This window comes from Phodopus roborovskii, unplaced genomic scaffold (genome assembly GCF_943737965.1).
Source record: "Phodopus roborovskii unplaced genomic scaffold, PHOROB, whole genome shotgun sequence".
Taxonomy (NCBI): Eukaryota; Metazoa; Chordata; class Mammalia; order Rodentia; family Cricetidae; genus Phodopus; species Phodopus roborovskii.
The window spans coordinates 42,284,283-42,307,428 of NW_026126410.1; the positions used below are offsets into that span (position 1 = coordinate 42,284,283).

Sequence of the window (23,146 nt, forward strand, 5' to 3'; positions counted from 1 at the left end):
AGGTGTGCTCTCTGCTCCTTCCTGTCTGAGTCAGGGGAGGATGGTACTAGTGGCCACAGAGAAAAGGAAGCCTGAAATACAGAGTACTGGAGGAGCTAAGTGAGGTGTTGCTTAGCAACTCTTAATAGGAAATAATTTGAACTGGGAAGTTATTTTTTCCTGAGAACTTGCTGCTCCAGCCTGAAGAGAAGGGTTCACTCCCCTTTCTTCCAGCAGCTCCCCAGCATGTACAAAGCCCCAACATGAGAGGAAAGAAGCTTGCTTGTAAGACATCTGACACCATGAAGGAGAACTTCAGTTTCCATATAAAAGCAACAATTGATCCCCAAGTAACAGTGTTCGCTACAGTGTTCAGGAGAGGTGCGCAGAGGGCCATACCCCATGGACAAGTGGACTCGGTCTGCCTATCAGTCCCATTTCTCTTATAGAAGGTGAAAGAAACCTAAGCTGTCAACTCAGAGCTATGTCAGTCTAAGGTTATGGCATCCCAGAAGAATGTCCCACCATAATGACTTTCTGAATCTCTACCATGCAAGTGATCCAAAGAAAGCAATCCAGAATTCCTAAAGGTGTCCCTTCCACAGCAAACAGTAATTGTGGGCACAAGTGACAATGGGTATGCAGAGAGCAATTGTAAATGTCTTTTCCTGCTGCTTAACTCTACACAATTAACTTAATGCCTCTCGAGTTAAATTTTCCCATCAACCAAATATAAGAAATAATAGCCCTGACTTCACAAGTTTGTATCGATAAAATTAGATGTGTAAACTCAGGGCCTGGTGTTGGAAGAAGCCTGGGAGACTTCCCCACCAGTCTTGTGGTAGAATTGAGTAGACTGTTACGTTCTTTGTATATTCATTCAATCACTTCCATAGCTGTTTGCAGTCTGGTGATTGGTGTGTGTGTGTGTCTGTGTATGTGTGTGTGTGTGTGAATGTGTATGTATGTGTGTGTGGTATGAGTGTGTAAATGTATGTGTTTACATGTGTAAGTGTGTAGGTGAGTGTGTATACAAGTCTGTAAATGTGTATGTTAGGTGAGTGTAAGTGTGTATGTAAATGTGTGTGAGTGTGTAAGTATATAAATGTGTGTATATGTATGTGTACATGTCTGTATATGTGTGTATGTATGTGTGATGTGAGTGTGTAAATGTAAGTGTGTATGTGTATAAGTGTGTAGGTGAGTGTGTGTGCGTGTCTGTAAATGTGTGTATGTGTGTGATGTGAGTGTGCAAATGTGTGAGCGTGAGTGTGTGTGTGTGTGTGTGTGTGTGTGTGTGTGTGTGTGGTACCCAGTCATGTAGTCTTTAAAATATACTTTGGAGCTGGTTGTTTAGCTTTGTTGGTGAGAACGCAGCATTGGTAAAATGCATTTTGGGTGCTGGGTGATGGTGCAGAGCCTGAGGTTCTGAGTGCTTCTGCCCGGCATTCACAGAAGCAGCACACATCTGTAAATCCCAGCAGTCCCATGGTGAAATGAGAGGATAAGACAAGAGACTTTCTGGAAGCTCAAGGGACAACCATCCCTATAAGAGGTCCCATCTCAAACAAGCTGGAAGGGGAGGACTGATACGTAAGGGTGCACTCTGATGTCCACTTGCATACTGGGGCACACGCATGCTCTCACTCATTCACAAGTACATAAAATACACACACTATATACACACCAAAAAAAGATAAAATAAAATGCACATCAGACATGGGGTGGGGTGGGTCTCAGAAAAGAACACAGAGAAGGTCTGCACAGTCTGCCTAGTGACTTGACCCAAGTCAACTAAGACAACAATCTCCAAGGCCAGCCCCATGTTCCTCTGAAGAAACCCCCTGAAGAGAGAAGGAGGAGACTGGGGACAACAGTAGAAATAGCTACCTAATGGGACAAGGTCTGTGAAAGCCCGGTGAGGGACACAGTCACAGCAGGTGTCACTGCAAGGCCAGAATCCCATCCCCACATGCTGCTGGGGACCCAACAGTGGGAGAATCAGAAATGCTGCCTCCACTCTAAACAGCCAAAGTTGTGTGGGATCCCAAAATAACTGTACAGCAGGCCTCGTCTACCCGGTATGCATCCTTAAGGCTCACATCCCAGCAGAGTGGGCTTTGCCACTTAAAAACTCCTTCATATTTGTTTTTAGACAAAATTACTTTTTAATTTTTTCTTTCAGATCTGTGCTTCATGCACATTCCAAAATGCCTCCATGAGCCGTTGTCATGGTTCATGGAAAGGGCTTCCTGGGCACTGGAGAAAGGGCTCTAAAGGGAAGGCTTTCTCCTGTCATCCCCATGCAAGATGATTCAAAAGTGGGATATGTTGACAGCAATCCTAATGTCAGTAAGGCATGGAACACAAGCTCGTTCTGTGCTTCTTCAAAGGCCGCAGAAGGCCTGTGCTTTCTCCCACTTGCCAACTTTCAACGATCTGTCTGCTACTTATCTACTATTGTTTTTGTTGTAGTTTTGTTTATTTTTGTTTTTGTTTTTGAGTCAGGGTTTCTCTGTCTATCCTACAGACCAGGCTAGCTTCAAACTCACAGAGATCCACATGCCTCTGCCTCCCAGAGTGCTGGGATTAAAGGCATGCACCAGTACTGCCTAGCTCTATGGGTTTTGTGAGAAAGTGTGTGTATTCATCATATAGCTGGCATCTTTCAAGATAACAGAGCTGAGAAAGCCCCTTATATCTGAAAGCACTAAGTCAGCTCTACAAGTCAGGCATAGTGTTGCGGGTCTACACCATCACATTCAACACTTTACGCCACAGCTGAAACAAGCTGTGAGGAAAGAAGTTTTGATTTTGCTCCTCGTATGGAGAAAATACAGGCAATAGGACCCAGCTCCTTAACATACAGGGAGGGGTTTCTAAGCGGCTCTCAGTAACCCTGTAAGCATCTGCCTGCCATTCTTGTCAGAGGTCATCAATCCTGACCTGAACTCACTTCTTCAGCTCCAGCCTTCTGCGAGCCACTCCAATCTCAACAAACCAGAGTAACCATCAGCTAAGAAGGAGTGACTTGTTCTTGTCAGAAATTCACCAAAGACACAACTAAAAAAAAGACAACATCTTCCACAAATGGTTCGGGCATAACTGGACGTTAACATGTAAAAGAATACAAACAGATCCATTTTTGCCATGCACAAAATGCAAGTACAAATGGATCAAGGACCTCAACATAAAACCAACCAAATTGAACCTCACAGAGGAGAAAGTGGGAAGTAGCCTCAAACACATTGGCACAGGACACAGCTTCCTGAACATAACACCAGCAGAGCAACAATGAATAAATGGGACCTCCTGAAACTGAGAAGCTTCTGTAAAGAACACCGGTCAACAAGACAAAATGGCTCCCTACAGAATGGGAAATGATCTTCAACAACCCCACATCTGACAAAGGAATGATCTCCAAAATAGACAAAGAACTCAAGAAACTGGACATCAAAAGACCAAATAATGCTACCAAGAATGGACTACAGATCTAAACTGAGAATTCTAAACTGAGGAATGGCAGAAAGACATTTAAGGAAATGCTCAACATCTTTAGTCATAAGAGAAATGCAAATCAAAACAATTCTAAGATACCACATTACACCTGTCAGAATGGCCAAGACCAAAAATTCTGATACCAGTTTATGCTAGAGAGGATGTGGAGAAAGGGGAACACTCCTCCACTACTGGTGGGAGTGCAAACTCCTACAGCCACTTTGGAAACCAGTATGGAGGTTTCTCAGAAAATTGGAAATCAATCTACCTCAACCCAGCTATACCATTTTTGGACATATACCTACACCATAAGGACATTTCCTTAACTATGTATATAGCAGCATTATTCATAATAACCAGAATCTGAAAACAATCTAGATGCCCCTAAGCTGAAGAATGGATAAGGAAAATGTGGTACATTTGCACAATGGAGTACTACTCAGTGATAAAAAAACAAACAAACAATGGAATCTTGAAATCAGCAGGCAGAAGGACAGAACTAGATGATGCCATCCTGGGTGAGGTAACCCAAACCTAGAAATACAAAGACAATATGTGCTCACCCATAAGTGGATATTAGATGTAAAGCAAAGGACAACCAGCCTACAGGCCCCAACCCCAGAGAACCCGGGTAACAAAGAAGACCCTAAGAGAGACAGACATGGATCTGCCTAGGAAGGGAAAAGACAAGATCTCCTGAGTAAATTGGGAGTATGTGAACAGTGGGGAGGCTAGAAGGAGAGAGAGAAGGAGGGCAGTGAGGGAAATACATAGCTCAATTTAAAAAGGCATGTCTTAGAGTCCATGGGGGGAAAAATAAAACAACTCCATCCTTCATAAAAAACAAACAAATAAATAAATAAATAAAATCTAGGTTTCAAAGGGAAAACTGAAGATACTTCTTCTTCTTTTTTTTTTTTTTTTCTCAAAGTTTCAGGCAAGAAGGATGAATCCAATGTTCCTGGAACATATATATGCCAATGCCCTGTGACATATAAATGCTAAAGAGAATGTCCCCTGCATCTCTATAGCCATGTAAGTAAGCAGGTCATTGTCTCTTTGTCTGTCACTGTGGATTACTTCACCAAATTGTTACATGAGAGCATCTCTAATACTCAACGGACAGTGTTTTGTTCACATAGGTTCCCTTCTCCTGTGAGTCTGCAGTTTAACGGGAAGGATGATAACAGGAGAAGAGTTCTCAAATATAAAGCAGAAGAGGAAGCGCTGCCCTGTGGGCAACATGTACGCTACAGAAACGAAATCTGTCAGGGACTGAATACTGCAACCCAAAAGATTGCTCAACCCCGAAATCCTGGTACAAGCGAATCAAACTACTGAGGCTCAGCCTGAAAAAGCGACTATTAACTAGAACCAGCCCTTGTTTCGAATGATATAGGCATCTTTAAATGACGATGAGATCATATTAGGGGTCCAATTCCAGTGTGACTGGTGCCTTCACAGTTAAGCTAGAGGCCTCTGGTGACGCACTGGAGAATGCCAGATGAAGGATGCCAGTTGTGAAGGCCACAGCAGAAGCTGGAAGAGTTCCTCCAGAACTCACAGAGAATGCATGATCTAGCCCGTACCACAGATTCAGGCTTCTGACTTCAGAGCTGAGGAAAACACACCTAAGCCACCAAACACAGCTCAGTTTGTATGGCTCTTGGTGACAGCAATCCTAGACATGTGGACCAACACCCACCAGGAACAAGTCCTGCCGTTTTCTATGAGTTCTTGCCTGTTGAGGTCTACCTCTCCTGATATGGAGGCTCATCTTGACATCATTTGTCAAACTTCATTGGGGGGATGGACTCTTGGGAGACGTGTAGCCCCACAGCTCCCAACACTTAGTCTACAGGCTCCTGAGCAGAGACTGATGTTCCTGGCCTTACCCTTAGCTGCTGGAAGGTGAGCTGTGTCCTTAGGGTGAGCTAACTCCTTACTGTGCCTTTGTTTACTGAGGTTTCGTCCACAGAAGATGAGTATAATACAAGATGTGACAGAGCTGAGGGTTGCCGGGTATCAATGACACCTCTTAAACAAACTCAACCTTGTCTCTAGAAGGATGTCAACTGACACCCTTGCTCCATTTCAAATTCATGGCCTCTTTTGTCGTTGACTCCTATTACACGCATGTGTGTAACATATTTATTCCCTGAATGTAAATGTAACCTGCTCATTCTGAACACTGTTAACTGCATGCACATTAGGAGCTAAGCAAGGACAATAACAACAGACGTGCCAAAATGGGCAGGAGCAAAGTTAGTTTAAAATTCCCTTCATAAAACAACAAACAGATTTTCTAATTTTATGAAGAAGGAAATGTCTTCAAGAGCTATAAAAGTGCATCAGACATTTTTCAAGAGACACTTTGTCTCAGACAGGGAAGGATCTACGGAAAATTGCTTGGTGTTCTTTTTTTTTAAATTTAATGCCCCCCCCATACACACAGACTTAGAATCTTAAGTTTTAAATCTCATGCAGAGCAGAATGTCAATAACTGAATTAACTATAACACCAGACACCAACTGGATTTTCCATTGACTATGACAAACTGATTCAGAAATGTAAGGCTGTGAGCAAGAAGGGGACCTTAGCCTTCCAGAAAGGACATGTCCCATGAGTGGCCCCACTAACCTAAAGAGTACTGCAGCCAGGCTCATGACATTTAGCAGCAGGTGCCTTTGACTGTCTGCAAGCTGATGCTAGCTGTGTTAGCACGAAGGCAGGGGTGGTCTGGTGCACCTGGTCTCAGGTATACAGAACAAGGACAGAAACAGGGGTACCAGGTGAGAGTATAGGGGTGCACACCAAGCTCTCTAAGTAGTTTGAGGGGAAGCAATGAAGAGGAGGTTAAGTTACCCACTGTCCACCATGACAGTGCCATTGTGGGGTGAGAGAAACTTGAATTCACTCTGCTCAGCCTTACCTCTGTGGCAGAAAGTATCACCCAGGAAGGATAGTGTGACAGTTCACATAAGCCTAGACTGGCAGGTCCCTAGCATGCTTGTCTTGGGGTTCAGCCAGGGATCTGTAATAGGCACACTAAGAGTCCTCTATGCAGTGTACGTATTCATCCATTCCCACCTTGCCGCTGGGCCTCCATCGGCCTCTGCCGCACTTCCTCTCTGGTCTCATCACTCCAAAGCTTCTCTTTCTTGTTCCCACATCCTCCTCCTCCTCAGTTCCCTGGGAGAGGCTTTTGGGATGCTAAATCTCTTACTCCTGGAGTTTGGTTTATGAAAACTAAGCTAGCATTTGCCCAACTGTACTCAACCTACACCTTTTCCCTACACAGCACATCATTGGACAGAGCCATCAGACAGTTACATGAGAGGATCCACTGGCAAGGCAGAAGCACTGAGTAGCACCACTGGCTGGACCACACTGTTAAGAAATGACATCACCCAGATTCGGGCAGATTCTAAGACGAGAGCCCCAGCCGGAGCAAAACGGAAGCCAGCTTACACCCTGAGTGTGATCATGTTGGTTGGAAAGCGATGTCAGCGGAGTCTGTCTTTACACAGGAAATCAGTTCAACAGAGGAGGAATTTGTGTGTTGCCTAGCCTTGGAGAGGCAGAACACACTAAGTGATGGAACTAAACTCCAGACTACACCAAGCAGCGGCTCCATTATCCAAACAAAGGGTCAGGGACCAGCCCAGCCACACTGCCAGCAGGATTGATGAATTCCAACAGGCACTGTGTGACCTCAGCTACCAAGCGTCTCGACAACAGATATTTCAAAGGACTTTTTTTTTTTCTCTGTGTCTGGCTTATTTCACTTTCAACTGGACAGGAAGAATGAGATTTGGTGATTTATTGCTCACTATGCTGACTTCGGTCGATAATAATAGATATTTCAAAATTGCTAAAAAGAGCCAGGTGTGGTGGTGCATGTCTTTCATCCCAAAACTTGGGAGTCAAAGGCAGAGGGACTGATGGATGTGAGGCTACCCTGGTCCACGCAGCAGCGAGTTCTAGCCCAGCCACAGCTACATAAGTGAGAGCCTATGTCCAAAAAGGTTGGTAAGAGTTGATTCTAAACATTCTCATTCCAAACAGGATAATCTAGACAGCTGTTTGATGATAATTTCCTTGATTTTCATCACTTTACAAATCACGTATACATTGAAGCATCACATTATAATCCATAATATACGATTATTACTTGTCAATTAAAAGATAAACATATTTTAAACCTTCTTTTTCATTCATGTCTTGCTTTCAGAGTCTAAGATAAAGTCTACAAAACCAAGTAAGGCCTGAATCAAAGCACACAGATTACGTGCACAAAAGCATGCTGATCCCTTACCTGGTCCCAGGCAGACACGGTGCCTCCAAAGCACATGAACAGGTATCCCATGGCAACCAGACATATCCAAATCACCATCGAGAACACACGGAGCAGCTTCTTGAACACAGACTCGATGCAGACAAGGATGAATATGGCAAAGAAAATTGCCAGGGCAGTGGGAACTGTTATTAAAAATGCCACATGGTCTTCCACTTCCTGGGGAAAGAAACAGAAAATAGTGAGAATTTGCAGTTAAGAAACAGAGTGGCAATGACTTATGAGAAAACATCACCAACAGCAATCGATTCCAAACTATGTGGGTCTGAAAATCATTTCAAAAGTAGAACAGTTTAAAGTTTCAAAAAAAAAAATCCAAGTTTTGTATTGAATAACCATGGTTTTCAAAATAGATCATATAATACTGGCTACTTAAACCAGACAGAATAGCCATCAACGTTTTCCCAGAAAAATGGAAAAATAGATTTTTATACAGAAGTAACTTCAAGAAAAGTGAATGAATGCAAGAACCCATTAAAGCCAGGAGAAATTAAGGCCATCAACTTCACTGCCGAAATTAGAGGATCATAAATACCATGGTCTCAGGAAATTAAGTCACCAAATGGATTTCAACTTTTTTTTTTTTTTAAAGGAACACATTTGAACTACTTCCATGCCTACAATGATTAGCTTTTATTTTAATTCATGCCAATTATTGTTCTAAAGGGATCACAGGTTAATAGTGAAGGATCAGAGAGTGCTAAATATAGAAGTCTGAGAACGGGAAGAATGAAAGAGAGTGCCCATAGCTGCTGTTACTCCCTCCAACTCTCTGGTGCCACTAAATGAACAGGAAATGGGCATTCATTTATTATTAGCATCTTGCTGGTGCTATTTTCTAAATTCATTTTTGTTTATTAGTACTTACTTTGTTTCTACTTTTTCTTTACATACCTCTCTCTCTTATACACACACACACACACACACACACACACTTACTTCAACTGTATACAAGATCAGCATTCTTCCAAAGACACCATGTTCCCTTCCATTATATCAGAAAGGATTGAGATTGCATACCACAAACTGGACGCTATGCTATGGATGATACTCACTAGCGGACAGAACTTAGCATAAATGCCTTTAATCCTCACCCAAGTGTCTACAATTGCTGACACATGAAATGGAGATTCAGGCAAACACCTCCACAAAGGTGAAACTCTAAGGACCCCAGTGAAGTTTTAAGAACATACAAGGAACAGTAAGGTAAGGTTTTGCAGCCAGTGGTGGCCTAAGGTGATCTGGGACACACAGCTGTACTCTCCCATTAGCAGCTTCACACTGGAGATGGTTGCATCTAAATCCCAGACAGCTAACCACAGAACAGAACAGAGCAGCCAGAACCCACATGAAGCCCAAGCAGAACTGAGACCTAGATGCCCTTCAGCTGACTTTATTCCTGGGCTCTCAATTATGTGTGTTTAATGGTCTGTTTAGGAAAAGAGCAACAATACCAAGAGAAGTATATAGCATTCAGAGGCATCTCCATGTTTAACACTCTGATATATTTTAATTTCTTCAATTCTTACACAAGTCCTATGAGGCAGACCTCATGCTATTGCCATCATAAAATTAAGAAAGTAGGGGCTCAGAGAAGGGCCCTAGAGAGCACAGAGCAGGACTCCATTGCAGGACACATTGCAGGTATATTCCCTGGGGGACTCAGCCCCCTCCCTGAAGCAAACAGTTTAAAAGGCATGTCTTTGCACAGACCAGAAGAACCAGTGTCTCAGGGACTGGCAAAAACTAGCAAATCAATTAAGATGCTCTTACTCCCTAATCTCTTCATCCCCAACCAAGTTATTGCTCATACCCTTAGACACCATGGTAGCTCTTGCAAAGGGGAATGAGCAAGCTCTAGCCCATGAGAGCCAGGCCCTCAGAGACTTTAAGTCAACAGGCCCAGGACGTGGTAGCATGACATCTGAAGGAACCTTCTGGGGGTTATAATTGTTTCACACATGGGGCCATGGAAACTAACTCCATATTAAAACCCTCTCACAATGAACGTAACTGAGCTGGAGACAAACAGCTAACCACACAATGGCCTGAAGGCTGTTTTTCCAGAGCAAGTTTTCATTTGTTTCATTAATCCGGTGAAGAGGCAGTATTCAACTTCACATGCAGAACTGCAAATCAAAGGCTAGGGGCTGTAGGAACTGGAGGCCAGAGAGGCCAGAAGAGGGTTCTGTAGGAGCTTTCCCGGTACCTTCTGGGAGTCCTCTGCAAAGATGACTAAGGTCTGCTATCTGACTTGACTATAATGCTATGCTACATTTTTAGTGTAAGAACCAGTTCTCTATTAACTGTTTTTTTTTTTAATTGCATGTCTGTAGTGCCTGGTCATGGTAGAACTTTCTTTCAGTGGCATTCCCATTAGTCACAGTGGCCAAGTGGCTGGTTGTTTGCCCAGTTCTTGATCGCCCCACAAAATGTTTTAATTTCTTTTAAAATTACTAAAAAAAGGTACTTGCCTCTCATCTTCACTAGTTCTTTGAGAATTTTGTACAATGCATGTTGTTCATACTCAGCCCTACCCCAATTCCTGTCTGTACCATCCGTACACACCCCCTCTTCCTTCCCTACCCAACTCTGTATCCAGTTTTTTTTTTCTCCACCAAGTACAGTTTATTCTGGACACATACTATTGGGTATGTGGACTTCACTGGAGGGAGGACAACCCACCAGGGGCCACACCCATAAAGAAAACTGACTCTTCCTCTCCCAGAAGCTATCAACTGCCAAAGAGCTCTTTAGGTAAGGGTACGACTTTATGCCCACCTCTCCTTTTCATGCTAGAATATCATCTGACCTGAGCCCATGCAGGCCATGTGCACGCAGTCATAACTGTTGCTAATTCATGTGTGTGACTACTGTACTGTGTCAGAAAAAAAACACCATTTCTTTGTAATCATCTACTGTCTATGGTCCTTAGGATTTGTCTGTCCCCTCTTCTGTCATAATCTGAGTCTTGGGTGTGGAGGAGTATCATACAGAAGTCACATACATACATACATACATACATACATACATACATACACACACACACACACACACACACACACACACACACAAAGTTTCAGAGTTAATGATTACAACGGAGTACACACTGTCACTTTGATTATGTTTTATGGAGGTAGGCCCCTGAGACACAGTGGAATCCTAGTGGTTGGGGGCACTCTTACTCACTAGGTGGGCGACATTGTCAGGGACATAGTGTACACTAGAAGAGCAGCAGCAACTTCACACAGTGAGACCTGCATGATAGAGAGCCTAGGCCCCACATGGCCAGCAGGACAGGACACTGCTGCTCATGAGGCTGGGACCTGACTCTTGGCCAAGCCTGAACCCATTGAAAAACAGGAAGAGGACAGCTGTCCACTTATGCTGCATCTGCTGATGAACTCGAGCTCCGAGTGAGGTTTAACGGAGACTTCTCCACAAAATAGAACCATTTATACAGTGTTAAGGAAAACAGAGGCGAGCATTCATTAGAGTCTGTAAAAGCTTGTAGACTGCATTCTTCCCCAGGTCTCTCCGGGCTCATCATGCATTTTTCTTAAGGCTAAGTAAATGAAGTCAAGGAATCCCCTCAGACAGAAATTACATGGCTCTCTTTCCCACACCATCCCCAATGGATGACAAGCAAGCCACAAAGTCACCCCCATGGCTATGTTTTAAGCAAGATGGAATTATAAAACTCTGCGAGAGGAATGACCAGTCGCTTCTAAGAAGAAAACGAAAACACCGAAGCATCATCTACCTAAGTTATTTTTATTTTCACTATCCCCTCCTCCTTTAGTGAAAAAAGTTACCATACACCCTAAATGAAATAAAATGTAATAAATTAAGTGCCTTTAGCAATACTAAAATGCCTTTTAAAGGAGAGAGAGAGAGAGAGATAATGCACAGAAAATGGGGTGTACTAAAATGCCTTCCACAGAGGAAACTTTCCACAAGGTATTATCCACTATAATGATAATGGGCTCCTATCACTGTGCAAATTTTGTCCTTCACTGTTGATGCATTTTCTGGTAATTTTGCACGGATTCTAATTGCCAGGGCTATTAAACACCCATCACTTTCATTTATTACATGAAGACCCCCTTGCCTCTTCAAGACCACCCTGCAAAGCAGTGGTTTATCCATTGTCATAATTTATTTTCCATGTGCACTTGTCCTTTTTTTTCTGTTAATACTATTAGTTTCCACTGAGATGGTAACAGATTCCATAATGTAAAGTAATACTTTTCTATTAAAAACACTTCCCCGAAGTGCTTTGAAGTCAGCCTGAAAGCAGAAATGCACTTGCAGTGTGAGAGGTGGAGCAGCCCAGTTACCTTCCTTACTGCACCCTGAAACAGACTCTGTGGCTCCGGGTGATCAGTACAACACGGCAGCACCCAGAGTTGCAGTGCTCATGGGGTGGGGGTGGGGGTGTAAAACTGCCACTTAGCTAGGCTCTCCCTTTGATATGGGTGTGTGTCCAGAGACACTTGTTGTCATATGCATATGGAATACGGAAAAAACAAAACACTTCCATTCCTATGTGTAGGGTTATATTTTAACTCAGAATATAAAACAAATATGTGATTGTGACCCTCTTAAACATGCCTAAAGCTAATAACTCTCAAAGTGCATAAAGCAAAAAATGTACATAGAGAGAAAAGCAAACAAGTCTCCTCAGAACAGAAAACTCAAGCACCTACCTCAACCTATCAACAGAACAGGCAAACAACCCAAAAGCAACACAAGCAAGCAACATAACCAGCAGGCATAAGGAGAAGCCTTGACTTGATTAAAAGATCAAGGGAGGTATATTCTTTTGTGTTTGGATGGAAAGTTCTATAGGTGTCTGTTAAACCCAATTGAGACATAACTTCTGTTAGTTCTTTTGTTTCTTTGTTAAGTTTCTGTCTGGTGGTCCTGTCTAGTGGTAAGAGTAGGGTGTTGAAGTCTCCCACTATGAGTGTGTGAGGTTTTATATGAGCTTTGAGTTTTAGTAGTGTTTCTTTTACGAATGTGGGTGCCTTTGTATTTGGGGCATAGATGTTCAGAATTGAGACTTTGTGCTGATGGATTTCTCCTATGATGAATACGAAATGGCCTTCTTTATCTCTTTTGATTAATTTTGGTTTGAAGTCTAACTTGTTAGATATTAGGATAGCTGCACCTGCTTGCTTCTTGTGTCCGTTTGATTGGAAGATCTTTTCCAAACCTTTAACCCTGAGGTAATGTCTGTCTTTGAAGTTTAGATGTGTTTCTTGTATGCAGCAGAAGTATGGATTCCATCTTTGTATCCATTCTGTTAGCCTGTGTCTTTTTATAAGCGAGTTAAGACCATTAATGTTGAGGGAAAGTAAGGACCATTGATCGTTAATTCTTGTTTGTTTTAGATTTGTTGTTGGCGGTGGTACTGTGAATATATTTGCCCTGCTTTATCCTTTGGATTCTGGTGAAGTGGGATTATCTATTGCCTATGTCTTTGTGAGCATAGTTAACTTCCATGGTTGGAGTTTTCCTTCCAGAACTTTCTGTAGGGATGGATCTCCCATGCTCTTAGGTAGGATAAACATAGTAAAAATGACAATCTTGCTAAAAATCAATCTACAGATTTAATGCAATACCAACCAAAATCCCAGCACAATTCTGCACTGACCTTGAAAGGAAAATAAACAACTTTATATAGAAAAACAAAAGACCCAGGATAGCCAAAACAACCCCGTTCAATAAAGGAACTTCAGAAGGCATCACCATCCCCAACTTTAAGCTCTACTATTCAGCTACAGTCATGAAAACAGCTTGGTATTGGCACAAAAATAGACAGGAAGACCAATGGAATAGAATGGAAAATCCTGATATTAACCCACACACCTATAAACACCCGAGTTTTGACAAAACAACTAAAAGTATACAAAGGGAGGAGGAAAGCATCTTCAACAAATGGTGCTGGCACAACTGGATGATAGTCTGTAGAAGACTGCAGATAGACCCATGTCTATTGCCATGCACAAAACTCAAGTCCAAATGGATCAAAGACCTCCACATAAATCTAGCCACACTGAACCTCTTAGAAGAGAAAGTGGGAGGTACCCTTGAACAAATTGGTACAGGAGACCACATCCTGAACATAACTCCAGTAGCACAGACACTGAGATTGCAATTAATAAATGGGACTGCCTCAAACTGAGAAGCTTCTGTAAGGCAAAGGACACAGTTGACAAGACCAAATGGCAGCCCACAGACTGGGAAAAGATCTTCACCAACCCTACATCTGACAGAGGGCTGATCTCTGAAATATACAAAAAACTCAAGAAACTAGTCACCAAAACACCAAATAACCCTATTTAAAAATGGGGTACAGAACTGAAGAGAGAATTGTCAATAGAGGAAATCAAACAGGCTGAAAAACACTTTAAAAAGTGCTCAACATCCTTAGCTATGAGGTAAATGCAAATCAAAACAACTTTGAGATACCATCTTACTCCTGCCAGAATGGCTAAAATTAGAAACACCAATGACAACTTATGCTGGAGAGGATGTGAAGAAAGGGGAACACTCCTCCACTGCTGATGGGAGTGCAAACTTGTCCAGCCATTTTGGAGACCAATGTGGTGGTTCCTCAGGAAAATGGGAATCAGTCTACCACAAGACCCGGTAATCCCACTCTTAGGCATATACCCAAATGATCCACATCCATGCAACAAAGACATATGTTCAACTATTTTCATAGCAGCATTATTTGTCATAGCAAGAACCTCGAAGTAACCTAGATGCCCCTTAACTGAAGAATGGATAAAGAAGATGTGGCACATTTACACAATGGAATACTACTCTGCAGAAAAAAATACAATGGAATCTTGAAATTCACAGGCAAATGGATGGAACTTGAAGCAACCATCCTGAATGAGATAATCCAGTCACAAAAAGAGGAACATGGTATGTACTCACTCATATATGGATTTTAGACATAGAAGGGGAAAGGAACAAGATCTCCTGAGCATATTGGGACTGGTGGGGCAGTGAATGGAGAGGGACCTAGAATAAAGAGAAGGGGTGGAGAGGAAAGCACGTGGGACTAGGAAGACTGAGTCGGGAAGGAATAGGGGAGAGAGAGAGAGAGAGAGAGAGAGAGAGAGAGAGAGAGAGAGAGAGAGAGAGAGATCATAAAAGAGGAAGCCATTATAGGTTGGAGGAGAAAACTGACTCTGGAGAAATGTCCAGAGACCTACAAGACTGACCCCAACCAACAATTTAAGCAATAGTGGAAAGGCTACCATAAATGCCCTGATAATGAGATTGATGACTAACTTATCCACCATCATAGAGCCCTCATCTAGTAGCTCATAGAAACAGAAGCAGACACCCACAGCTAAATACTGAATTGAACTGGAATCCAGATGCAGAGAGGGAGGACAAGACCAGGCTACAGAAACCCACAGAGACAGCTGACCTGAACAAGGAGGAGCTAATGGGCCTCCAGACTTATAGCTGGGAATCCAGCATTGGACTGACTCAGCCCCCCTGAGCATGGGTCTTAGTTAAAAGGCCTGGGCAGTCTAAGGGACCTCTGACAGTGGAACCAGGATATATCCCTGGTGCACAAAAGGACTTTGGGAGCACATTCCCCATGGAGGGATACTCCCTTAATCTAGAGGCAAGAGGCAGGGTCTAGTCCCTAGGCTTGACAGATTTGGATGACCCCTTCTGGAAGGCATCACCCTCCCTGTGGAGTGCAGGGGGGTATGGGGGGGTGGGGGAATGTGATGGGAGGGGGCTGGGGAGCATGGGAGGGAGGGAGAGAGGGAAGGAGGAAGAGGGAACTGGGATCGATATGTAAAATAAGAAAAAATTTAAAAAGCAACAAATGCTACAAAAAAATAAATAGAAGATCAAGGGAGGACGATATTCTTTTCCCGTGAACATGGGCTCCACACTTCACAGGGAGTATAGTTTAATAGTAGACAGTTGCCTAGCTTGCTCAATGCCCTGGGTTTGATCACTAGCACATACAAAATTGTTATGTATCAGGCAACTTGCAGAAAAGCATAAAAACGTTGTGGTTAGCTTAAAAACCCATGTTCTTTGATCATATAATGCAAATTAGAAAGTTATACAAGAGCACATATAAATCACATTGAAACTCGCCTCATATGTGCAAGTTAACAATAAAATACCCTTCCATTGAAGAAAAAACTCATAAACTGAATTTTGAAAGAATAATGAAACAGTGTACCCGTTGCATGGCAAGCAGAAATATTACTGGTGGAGGACACCTGAGAAGCCCTAAACCTGGAATGTTTTGTTAAAGTGTGGGTGGTGTGCATTTGCTGATGCTGGGAATCACATATCCCAGGATCTCTGCAATCCTGTGGTTCTTTGCTAGAGCTAAACTAAAGAGGAATCTGGGAGACTCAAGTCTATCAAGAGAGTCCTCACCAAATGTCTTCAGTCAGGATAGCTGTGGGTGGACAGTGTCCCCGAATGCTGGTCTTCACATTCATCTTATTGGGGATTCTTTATTTGTCTACAATTGTGGCTGTTGGTGGCCAGCAGCCGGGCAGATGCTGGGTGCAGAAGGCAGGAGTCAAGAGCTTCCCAGTGACCTCCCTTCAGTTCCCATTCCCCAATCCTGGCCGCCCTTAATCAAACAATCTCCACAGATTTCCTGGACAGTCCAAGCTGGTGCTGTAACGGTAATTCTTAAGGCCTGATAAAAGCTACTCTGTTTTTGAGAAGCAGTTGCTTCTGCTTCTCAGGTCTGCTACAAGACCTGAGAGGACAATGAATATCCAGGAGGAGTGACAGGGTCACCATGCAATCTAAGATGCCCAGTACAACAAAGTGTTGGCTGTCATACAAGCTTTTGTTGAAAATGAGTGAATAAGGGTAAGTCAGAAATAAGGGACACATAACAGTATGGGAGATGGAACGATGGCTCAGGTTAAGAGCACTGGTTTCTCTCCCACAGGAACTAGGTTCAATTCCCACACACACACACACACACACACACACACACACACACACGAGGGGGGGTGCTCATAACAATCTGTAACTCCAGTTCCGTAACTCCAGTTCCAGGGAATCCAGCACCCTCCTCTGACCTCTGGAGGCACCAGGCAAACACACATGATTTAAGACATACATGTAGGAACACACATGCACACACACACCACATACATGCACACACCACAATGTTTTTTTTTTAATTTACACTAGTAAATTCTTTCAATTGGATGGGTGGGTACCAGTGTAGCTGTTTTCTGTATATGAGGTGGTTGCTAAAGAGTAAAAAAATGTGTCTTTTCAACCTTCAGATACCCAGACCATAAGAAGTAAAACTAGACACAAGGAATGACTTTCTATCCTTCCTTTGGGCAGGTGAATACCTTTTCTAGAACACACTAGATTCTGAGTTTGATGCTGTCAATGGATGGAATTTTTCTTGGGCGAGGTGCAATCTTCATGAAGGAATATAGTAAAATATGAGAGACCAGGTAGGTCATCTATATTAGCAATTAGAACTGCCAATCATTCCAGATTGCTTCTGCTATGGCTTTCTTATGAAACTTGGTGCAAAACTTCTCTTCCTTGCAATATCAACACCTGAGAAGAATAGGCAAGAAGATCAGTTTAAGTTCAATACATAGCAATTTTGAGGCCAGTGTGGAATACCCAAGATCCTGCCTCAAAATTAAGTATTAATTAATTAAGACAAGTAATTTAAATCAATGATGCCTAAAACAAGTAACTAACCAATTGTTATCATGTCCTTTCCATTGCTATGATAAAATACCCTGGGCAAAAAGCAACAGAGGAGAAAGGGCCAAGACAGCCATCACAGCTGTGAGACAGCTGGTCATATCAAACGTGCTCAAGAGTAGAGAAACAGTGGACACATGTGTACCCCCTAATTCTCAGCCCTTCTCTAGAAGTACACAGTCCAGGGTCCAAACTCAGGAAACGGTGCTGCCCACAGTGGACTGGGTATGCTCACTTCAGTTAAAGCAATCCAGATGACCCCACACAGACACGCCCACAGGCCAGCCCAACCTGGACACATTCCATCAAGGAGACAGGCTTCCCAGATGATTCTAAATTGGGCCAACTAAAACCAATGGTGAGACAAGTACTTTAACCAATGGTGCAGGAGGACAGTGTAGAACAAAACACCCTCACGTAGGATTTTAAAACATGGGAGGTGTGTGAAGAATAACTAAGTTCATAAGTCAAAGTTGATTTGCTACCAAAAAGGATGGTGTGTTGTTGGATTTCCATCTTAAGGTGCACATACATAGAATCTGCTTCTCCACTTCAGATGGGGTTCTGCCCCCAGAAGCCCACCATAAATGAAAATATGGTAAGTATAAAACGTATTCAGAATACCTAAGCCAGTGAGCAGCTCAGCTTAGGCTTCTTTTTCTGGTACTCTAAGGAGAGTGGAGTGTGCATAGCAAGACAGCAGGGTGCTGCATCACTCTACAGTAAGTCTTACACAAAGCTGCAAGCACAGATTCTACTGAGCAGGTACCATCATGCTGAAAAGTCTTCCATTGATACATCATTAGATTGGCGACTGTGTGCACTCTGTGTGTGTGTGTGTGTGTATGATAAAGGGAACAGACATGGAAGTTTTTAAAAGACAAACACAGTTCAAAGTGAAAGCTTAAACTTGGAGGGAGATGAAGAATGAGTAGCACACCCACACAGCAATAAATCCCTGGGCAGATGTAGCCCATCTTGGATTAGTGGCTGTTTATTTTCATATGAGTAAGCAAGTAATCCAGATGTAAATCAAGGATTGTGTTCTGGAAGGGAAGATTAATCACGCTAATCGAATGATTAATCCTGCTCTGCACCTCTCTCCCAATTCCAAAGTGCATGGCTGTTATGTCTGAATTAACTGCAGTCTGTCGTGGGGACAGATTAATTGTGAGGTTCACCCTACATCTGAGCTATGTCCACATCTCATCATCCACTTCATGCACTCTGCCAATGATATCAGTGAGCTTGTGGTATTTGTAGCTTTTATTGGTTCTAACTAACAGGCTAACCTAAAATTTTCTTTCATTTCAAAGGAAAGAAACATTTCAAAACATAACAAACAAAGGCACCTCGTGTCTGATTCCCTGCATGTTTCAACTCTAAGACTTTACTGACTCCATATATTTCAATGTCCCTAATGATTTTAATCAGTAGCTGTATTTGATTGGGTTGGAATACAGTTTGTCTTAAGACTTTGCTAATGATCATGCTCTGATCTCCCCCCTCCTCCCTGCCTCTTACTTCCCTCTCTCTTTGTGTGTGTGTGTGTGTGTGTGTGTGTGTGTGTGTGTGTGTGTGTGTGTGTGTGTGTGTGGTGTGTGTGGTGTGTGTTGTATATGTGTGGTGTGGTGTGTGTGCATATGCGTGTGTGTGGTGTGGTGTGTATGTGTGTATGTGTGGTATGTGTGGTAAATGTGTGGTGTGTGTGTGTTCTGGGTTCTGAAGACAAAATGTAGACCACAGTAAAACTTAAAAAACAAAACAACAGCAACAACAAAATCAGAGTGTGGCGGTAGGGAGGCACAAAAGGAATTATTTGTAAGACTGCCCATGAGGCTGTACCACAGCGTCCTTCTCCTGGCCTCCCTGTGGCCCTTCTGTGCTCCTGTTGTGTCCTTCCACAAAGAGGGCATTGATTTAGCACAAGACTAATTTTGTCAAAGGGAACAAATATACAAAGTGACTCAATAACTCTTTTCTCTATCCCAAGAGCACCTGGGATTTGCAAACCAGGTATGTGTATATATTTCTTAGTCCAATGCTATGATATCACAGGGTAAACAAACCTTTATTACTCGTGGTAATTTTTTTTTTAAAGTTACTCAAAGGTAAGCACTGAGAAGTATAGAAGATAATATGAATGTCAAGTTGGCAAGAATTTCTGTGTTGGGGAATGTTAAACCTGTGTCAAAATGTGACTTGTAATTAAACTATCTACACTTCTTTCTTTAAAAAAGATAATAAATCAGTCAGATGCACATTTATCATATATATGGAAGCACATCCCTGGTCTTCCACACCTAGAATTTAAAAATTCCGGTATTCATTTTGTTTTTCACCCTAAAATACATCTGTGGACACAAGCCCTCGACAAGGAGATACTTCTGCGGCACAAAAACAGTAACGACAAGGACATACTTGTTTTAGACATATAATATCTCATCTCGTCCCAACTACTCATGGGATTTGTCGTACTCAATTCACCATCCATTTCCATTCATGTGCTCCTGCCATTCATTTTACTTTATGGAAGTAACTGAAGAAAGAAGAAATGGTTTAACTAGAAAGGGCTACCTGCTAACACTGAGGACTGGATGCAGGTGGGTCAACAATGCTATGATTTCCACCAGCGGCCACATGTGGGAGACACAGCTGTGAGGAGGCTGTTGCCTGGTCAGCTCTGTGTCAGACACAGAGGACTCCCTCTTTGATAGTGCTCACAATGAGTTAAGAGAAAACACGCCTATAGATGGAGCTATCCGAACTTCCCCAGCAATTCGAGGGTTAAACCGTCTTTGGACAATTTGCTAACATTCCAAGTATAGGAAGCAGAAATCAATAAAGACGGGGTGTTTGGCAAGGGCTGGACTCTCCAGGAACCTGAATGTGAACACACAACTGAGGGAGGACTCAGAGCCACAGTTAAACTAGCAGCCTTCTTCGAGGAGCCAGAATGGCCAGCTACCCCCAGAAGTAAAGAGTAACTGAAGGCTTGGCTTCGGTGTGTGGACAGGAGACACTTGGGCTGCAACATTGGGGATGATGTCAACACAATAATCCTGACAGCCTCAGGAAGTATTCAGTGAGATAAGAAATAAGGCAAGTTAAGTGACTGCCTCAGTGACAACAACCTGTTAATAGAGTGGTAGATTCTAATAGGTTCTGCCTGAACATCTGCCAAGAACAATTACAGATCAAACATATTACTGTCATGAGGACCACCACCCAACACTGTTAACTGAACAATATCTCAGCTCTGGCAATTGGTACTTTTCAATAGATACCATGACTTCAAAGCACCAGTAAGAAACCACAGCTCAAAGGAATGCCTAACATGGCCCATATTGCTGTCCGTACCTCCTCAGACAACAGGAATGCCATGGGAGGATTCTCTGCTCAGTGGGGCAAATCCTTGGAGGAGTTCATATACTGAAAATGATAGATGCTGCCAGTTCAATGAAGAAGTTACAGAGAAGCATGTCCGCCACCCTTCATCACAGACAGCAGTGAAGTCTAAGAATGTTCACAGCAGGAGGGATTCCCACCAGGGAGCTATGAAAGCTGGGGATGGAAATTCCAGACCTGCAATGGTCTCCCACAGAAGCACGAGAGTAAAACCAAGTACCTTGGGATACGGTTCAACTCCTGCAACTACAAGACCAGAAGAAATTAACTTACCTTACTCTAGCACTCAAATCAGTTTGCTCGTATGTTGAATGAGTTTCTCTCAATTCTGCTACTAGGTGGCTAACAGGGCAATGGCAATTCATCTATCTCCAGGGGACCTTGTGAAGTTAAGCCATCCCCGAGCTGCTTCTTGGCCATTTGGATCAACTCCTTCTAAGGCAGGACCAATTCCATTGGACAAACAAAGGAACCGTGACAGGTGGTAAACAATCTGCCTAGGGTCCCAGATGTCAGATCACAGAAAGAAGGAAGATCAAAATTCCAAGACAGATAGATGGTCCTATTCATTTTACACCATTGCCGATTTTCCCTTCGTACTTCCTAGACATGTACTTATGTAGCTTGGGTTGACTCCAAACTTCAAAACATACCTGAGGATGACCTTGACCTCTGATCCTCCTGCATCCCCCTCTTAAGCACGAAGATTGTAGGTGAGTTACTACAAAGCCTAGTTCTCTACTGAACAAAAACAAAAACAAAAAAACACAGGGTAATATCCATGGAATGCCTCCAATTTCAATTGTTCTTTATATTACAACCACCATCTCGGCACAAAATCAGAGATTTTCCTTGGCCTCTGTGTAGACTACAGGTGAAATGTAACTGAAATGACTTAGTAGGTGGCTGGCCGCAAAATACAAACAACCTGTGAAGAAAACATTGCTCTGTGCACAGAAACGCCTGAAAAGATGGCTATTAGGCAAATGCTCCATTCCCTTTTACCCCTATGATTCTGGAACTACAAAAAGCACACCCTGAAATCCCTGTTGTTTGGAGAGGTGGGGCATGTCTGTCTGTCATCCCAGACTCCAGCTCTCCTCAAAAACAAGTGATCCTTCCACCCAGGAAGACTTCCTCTACAAACGCTTGGGCCTGTTTGTTCTGAAAGATGAAAGATCTTTGCAGTAGATAGATAAAAAGAAATTGTCTGATATATTTGCCCTGTAGGGGGGAAATCTAGTGATGGAAAAATAATGTGTAATGAAAAGAATTTACACTTATTGCTGCTTCTAAAGGCTAGCTCGCCATGTCACTGTAAAAGTGGGTGGGTCATATGCTCAGTGCACGTACTGGATATTTAGAGTTAATAAAGGTACATATTCTTACAAAACCTACTTTTTAAAAAATATCTGACTGCTTCAAATTTATGGGAATTAACGTTTTCCATTCAAATGCTGACTAGTCCTAATCATAAATTTTAGTCAAAACAAACATGGCCAGAGGCACCTGGGATTTTGACAAACAGAATTTATGTCAACCTTTCCTAACAATGAAGGCAATTTTTTTTGAGAAAAGCTGGCAGATGTCAGACATAATAAATGAGAAGATTTTGTTCTGAAAGGAGGGTTTCATGCATTCAGTAATGAGAGCCAGCTCTAGGAATCAAAGTGACATGATAATATTTACAACTTAGTTTGCTCTCATTAGTTCTAAGTTTTCTGTTTCAGGGTTGCCCTGACAACCACTCATGAGGCACTTGGTAGGCAATAGGCAAACCGATGTCAAAAAGTCATAAATCATCTTTTTATTGGAAATTTCCACAGCAAGCAAAGAAAAAGTGTTCACCTTATCAATGAAAAGCAGAAATACAAAACCATCCCAACAACTGCTCTATCTTACTTAAGTCATCTTAGGATACTTCTTAGCAAGTGTCACATTCGTCTTATTTTTAGATTTTTAGATTGAGAACAATCAATTATTATTCAAGACTGTTAAGTTTCAAGTTAGCCTTTGTTTTTGCAGAATAATGAAAATACAGCAGAGGTCCATTTAGTATTGTAGTCAGTGTGGCAGAATCATGGGCTTACCACAGACTGAAATTAAGAAATAAAAAACGTTTATCAACGAGGATAATACTGA

At 42.5% G+C, this 23,146-nt stretch overlaps 1 protein-coding gene across 2 annotated transcripts in view; it reads right to left on the reverse strand.

Annotated features, from left to right (window-relative positions):
- The window catches only part of Adcy2 (adenylate cyclase 2), a 339,930-nt gene that overhangs the window by 312,938 nt on the left and 3,846 nt on the right, over window positions 1-23,146 (reverse strand). For both annotated transcript variants that reach the window (XM_051182639.1, XM_051182638.1), the window contains exon 2: window positions 7,796-7,993. In XM_051182639.1, coding sequence (XP_051038596.1) covers window positions 7,796-7,993 — 198 coding nt within the window. The remainder of the gene's footprint in view (window positions 1-7,795; window positions 7,994-23,146) is intronic.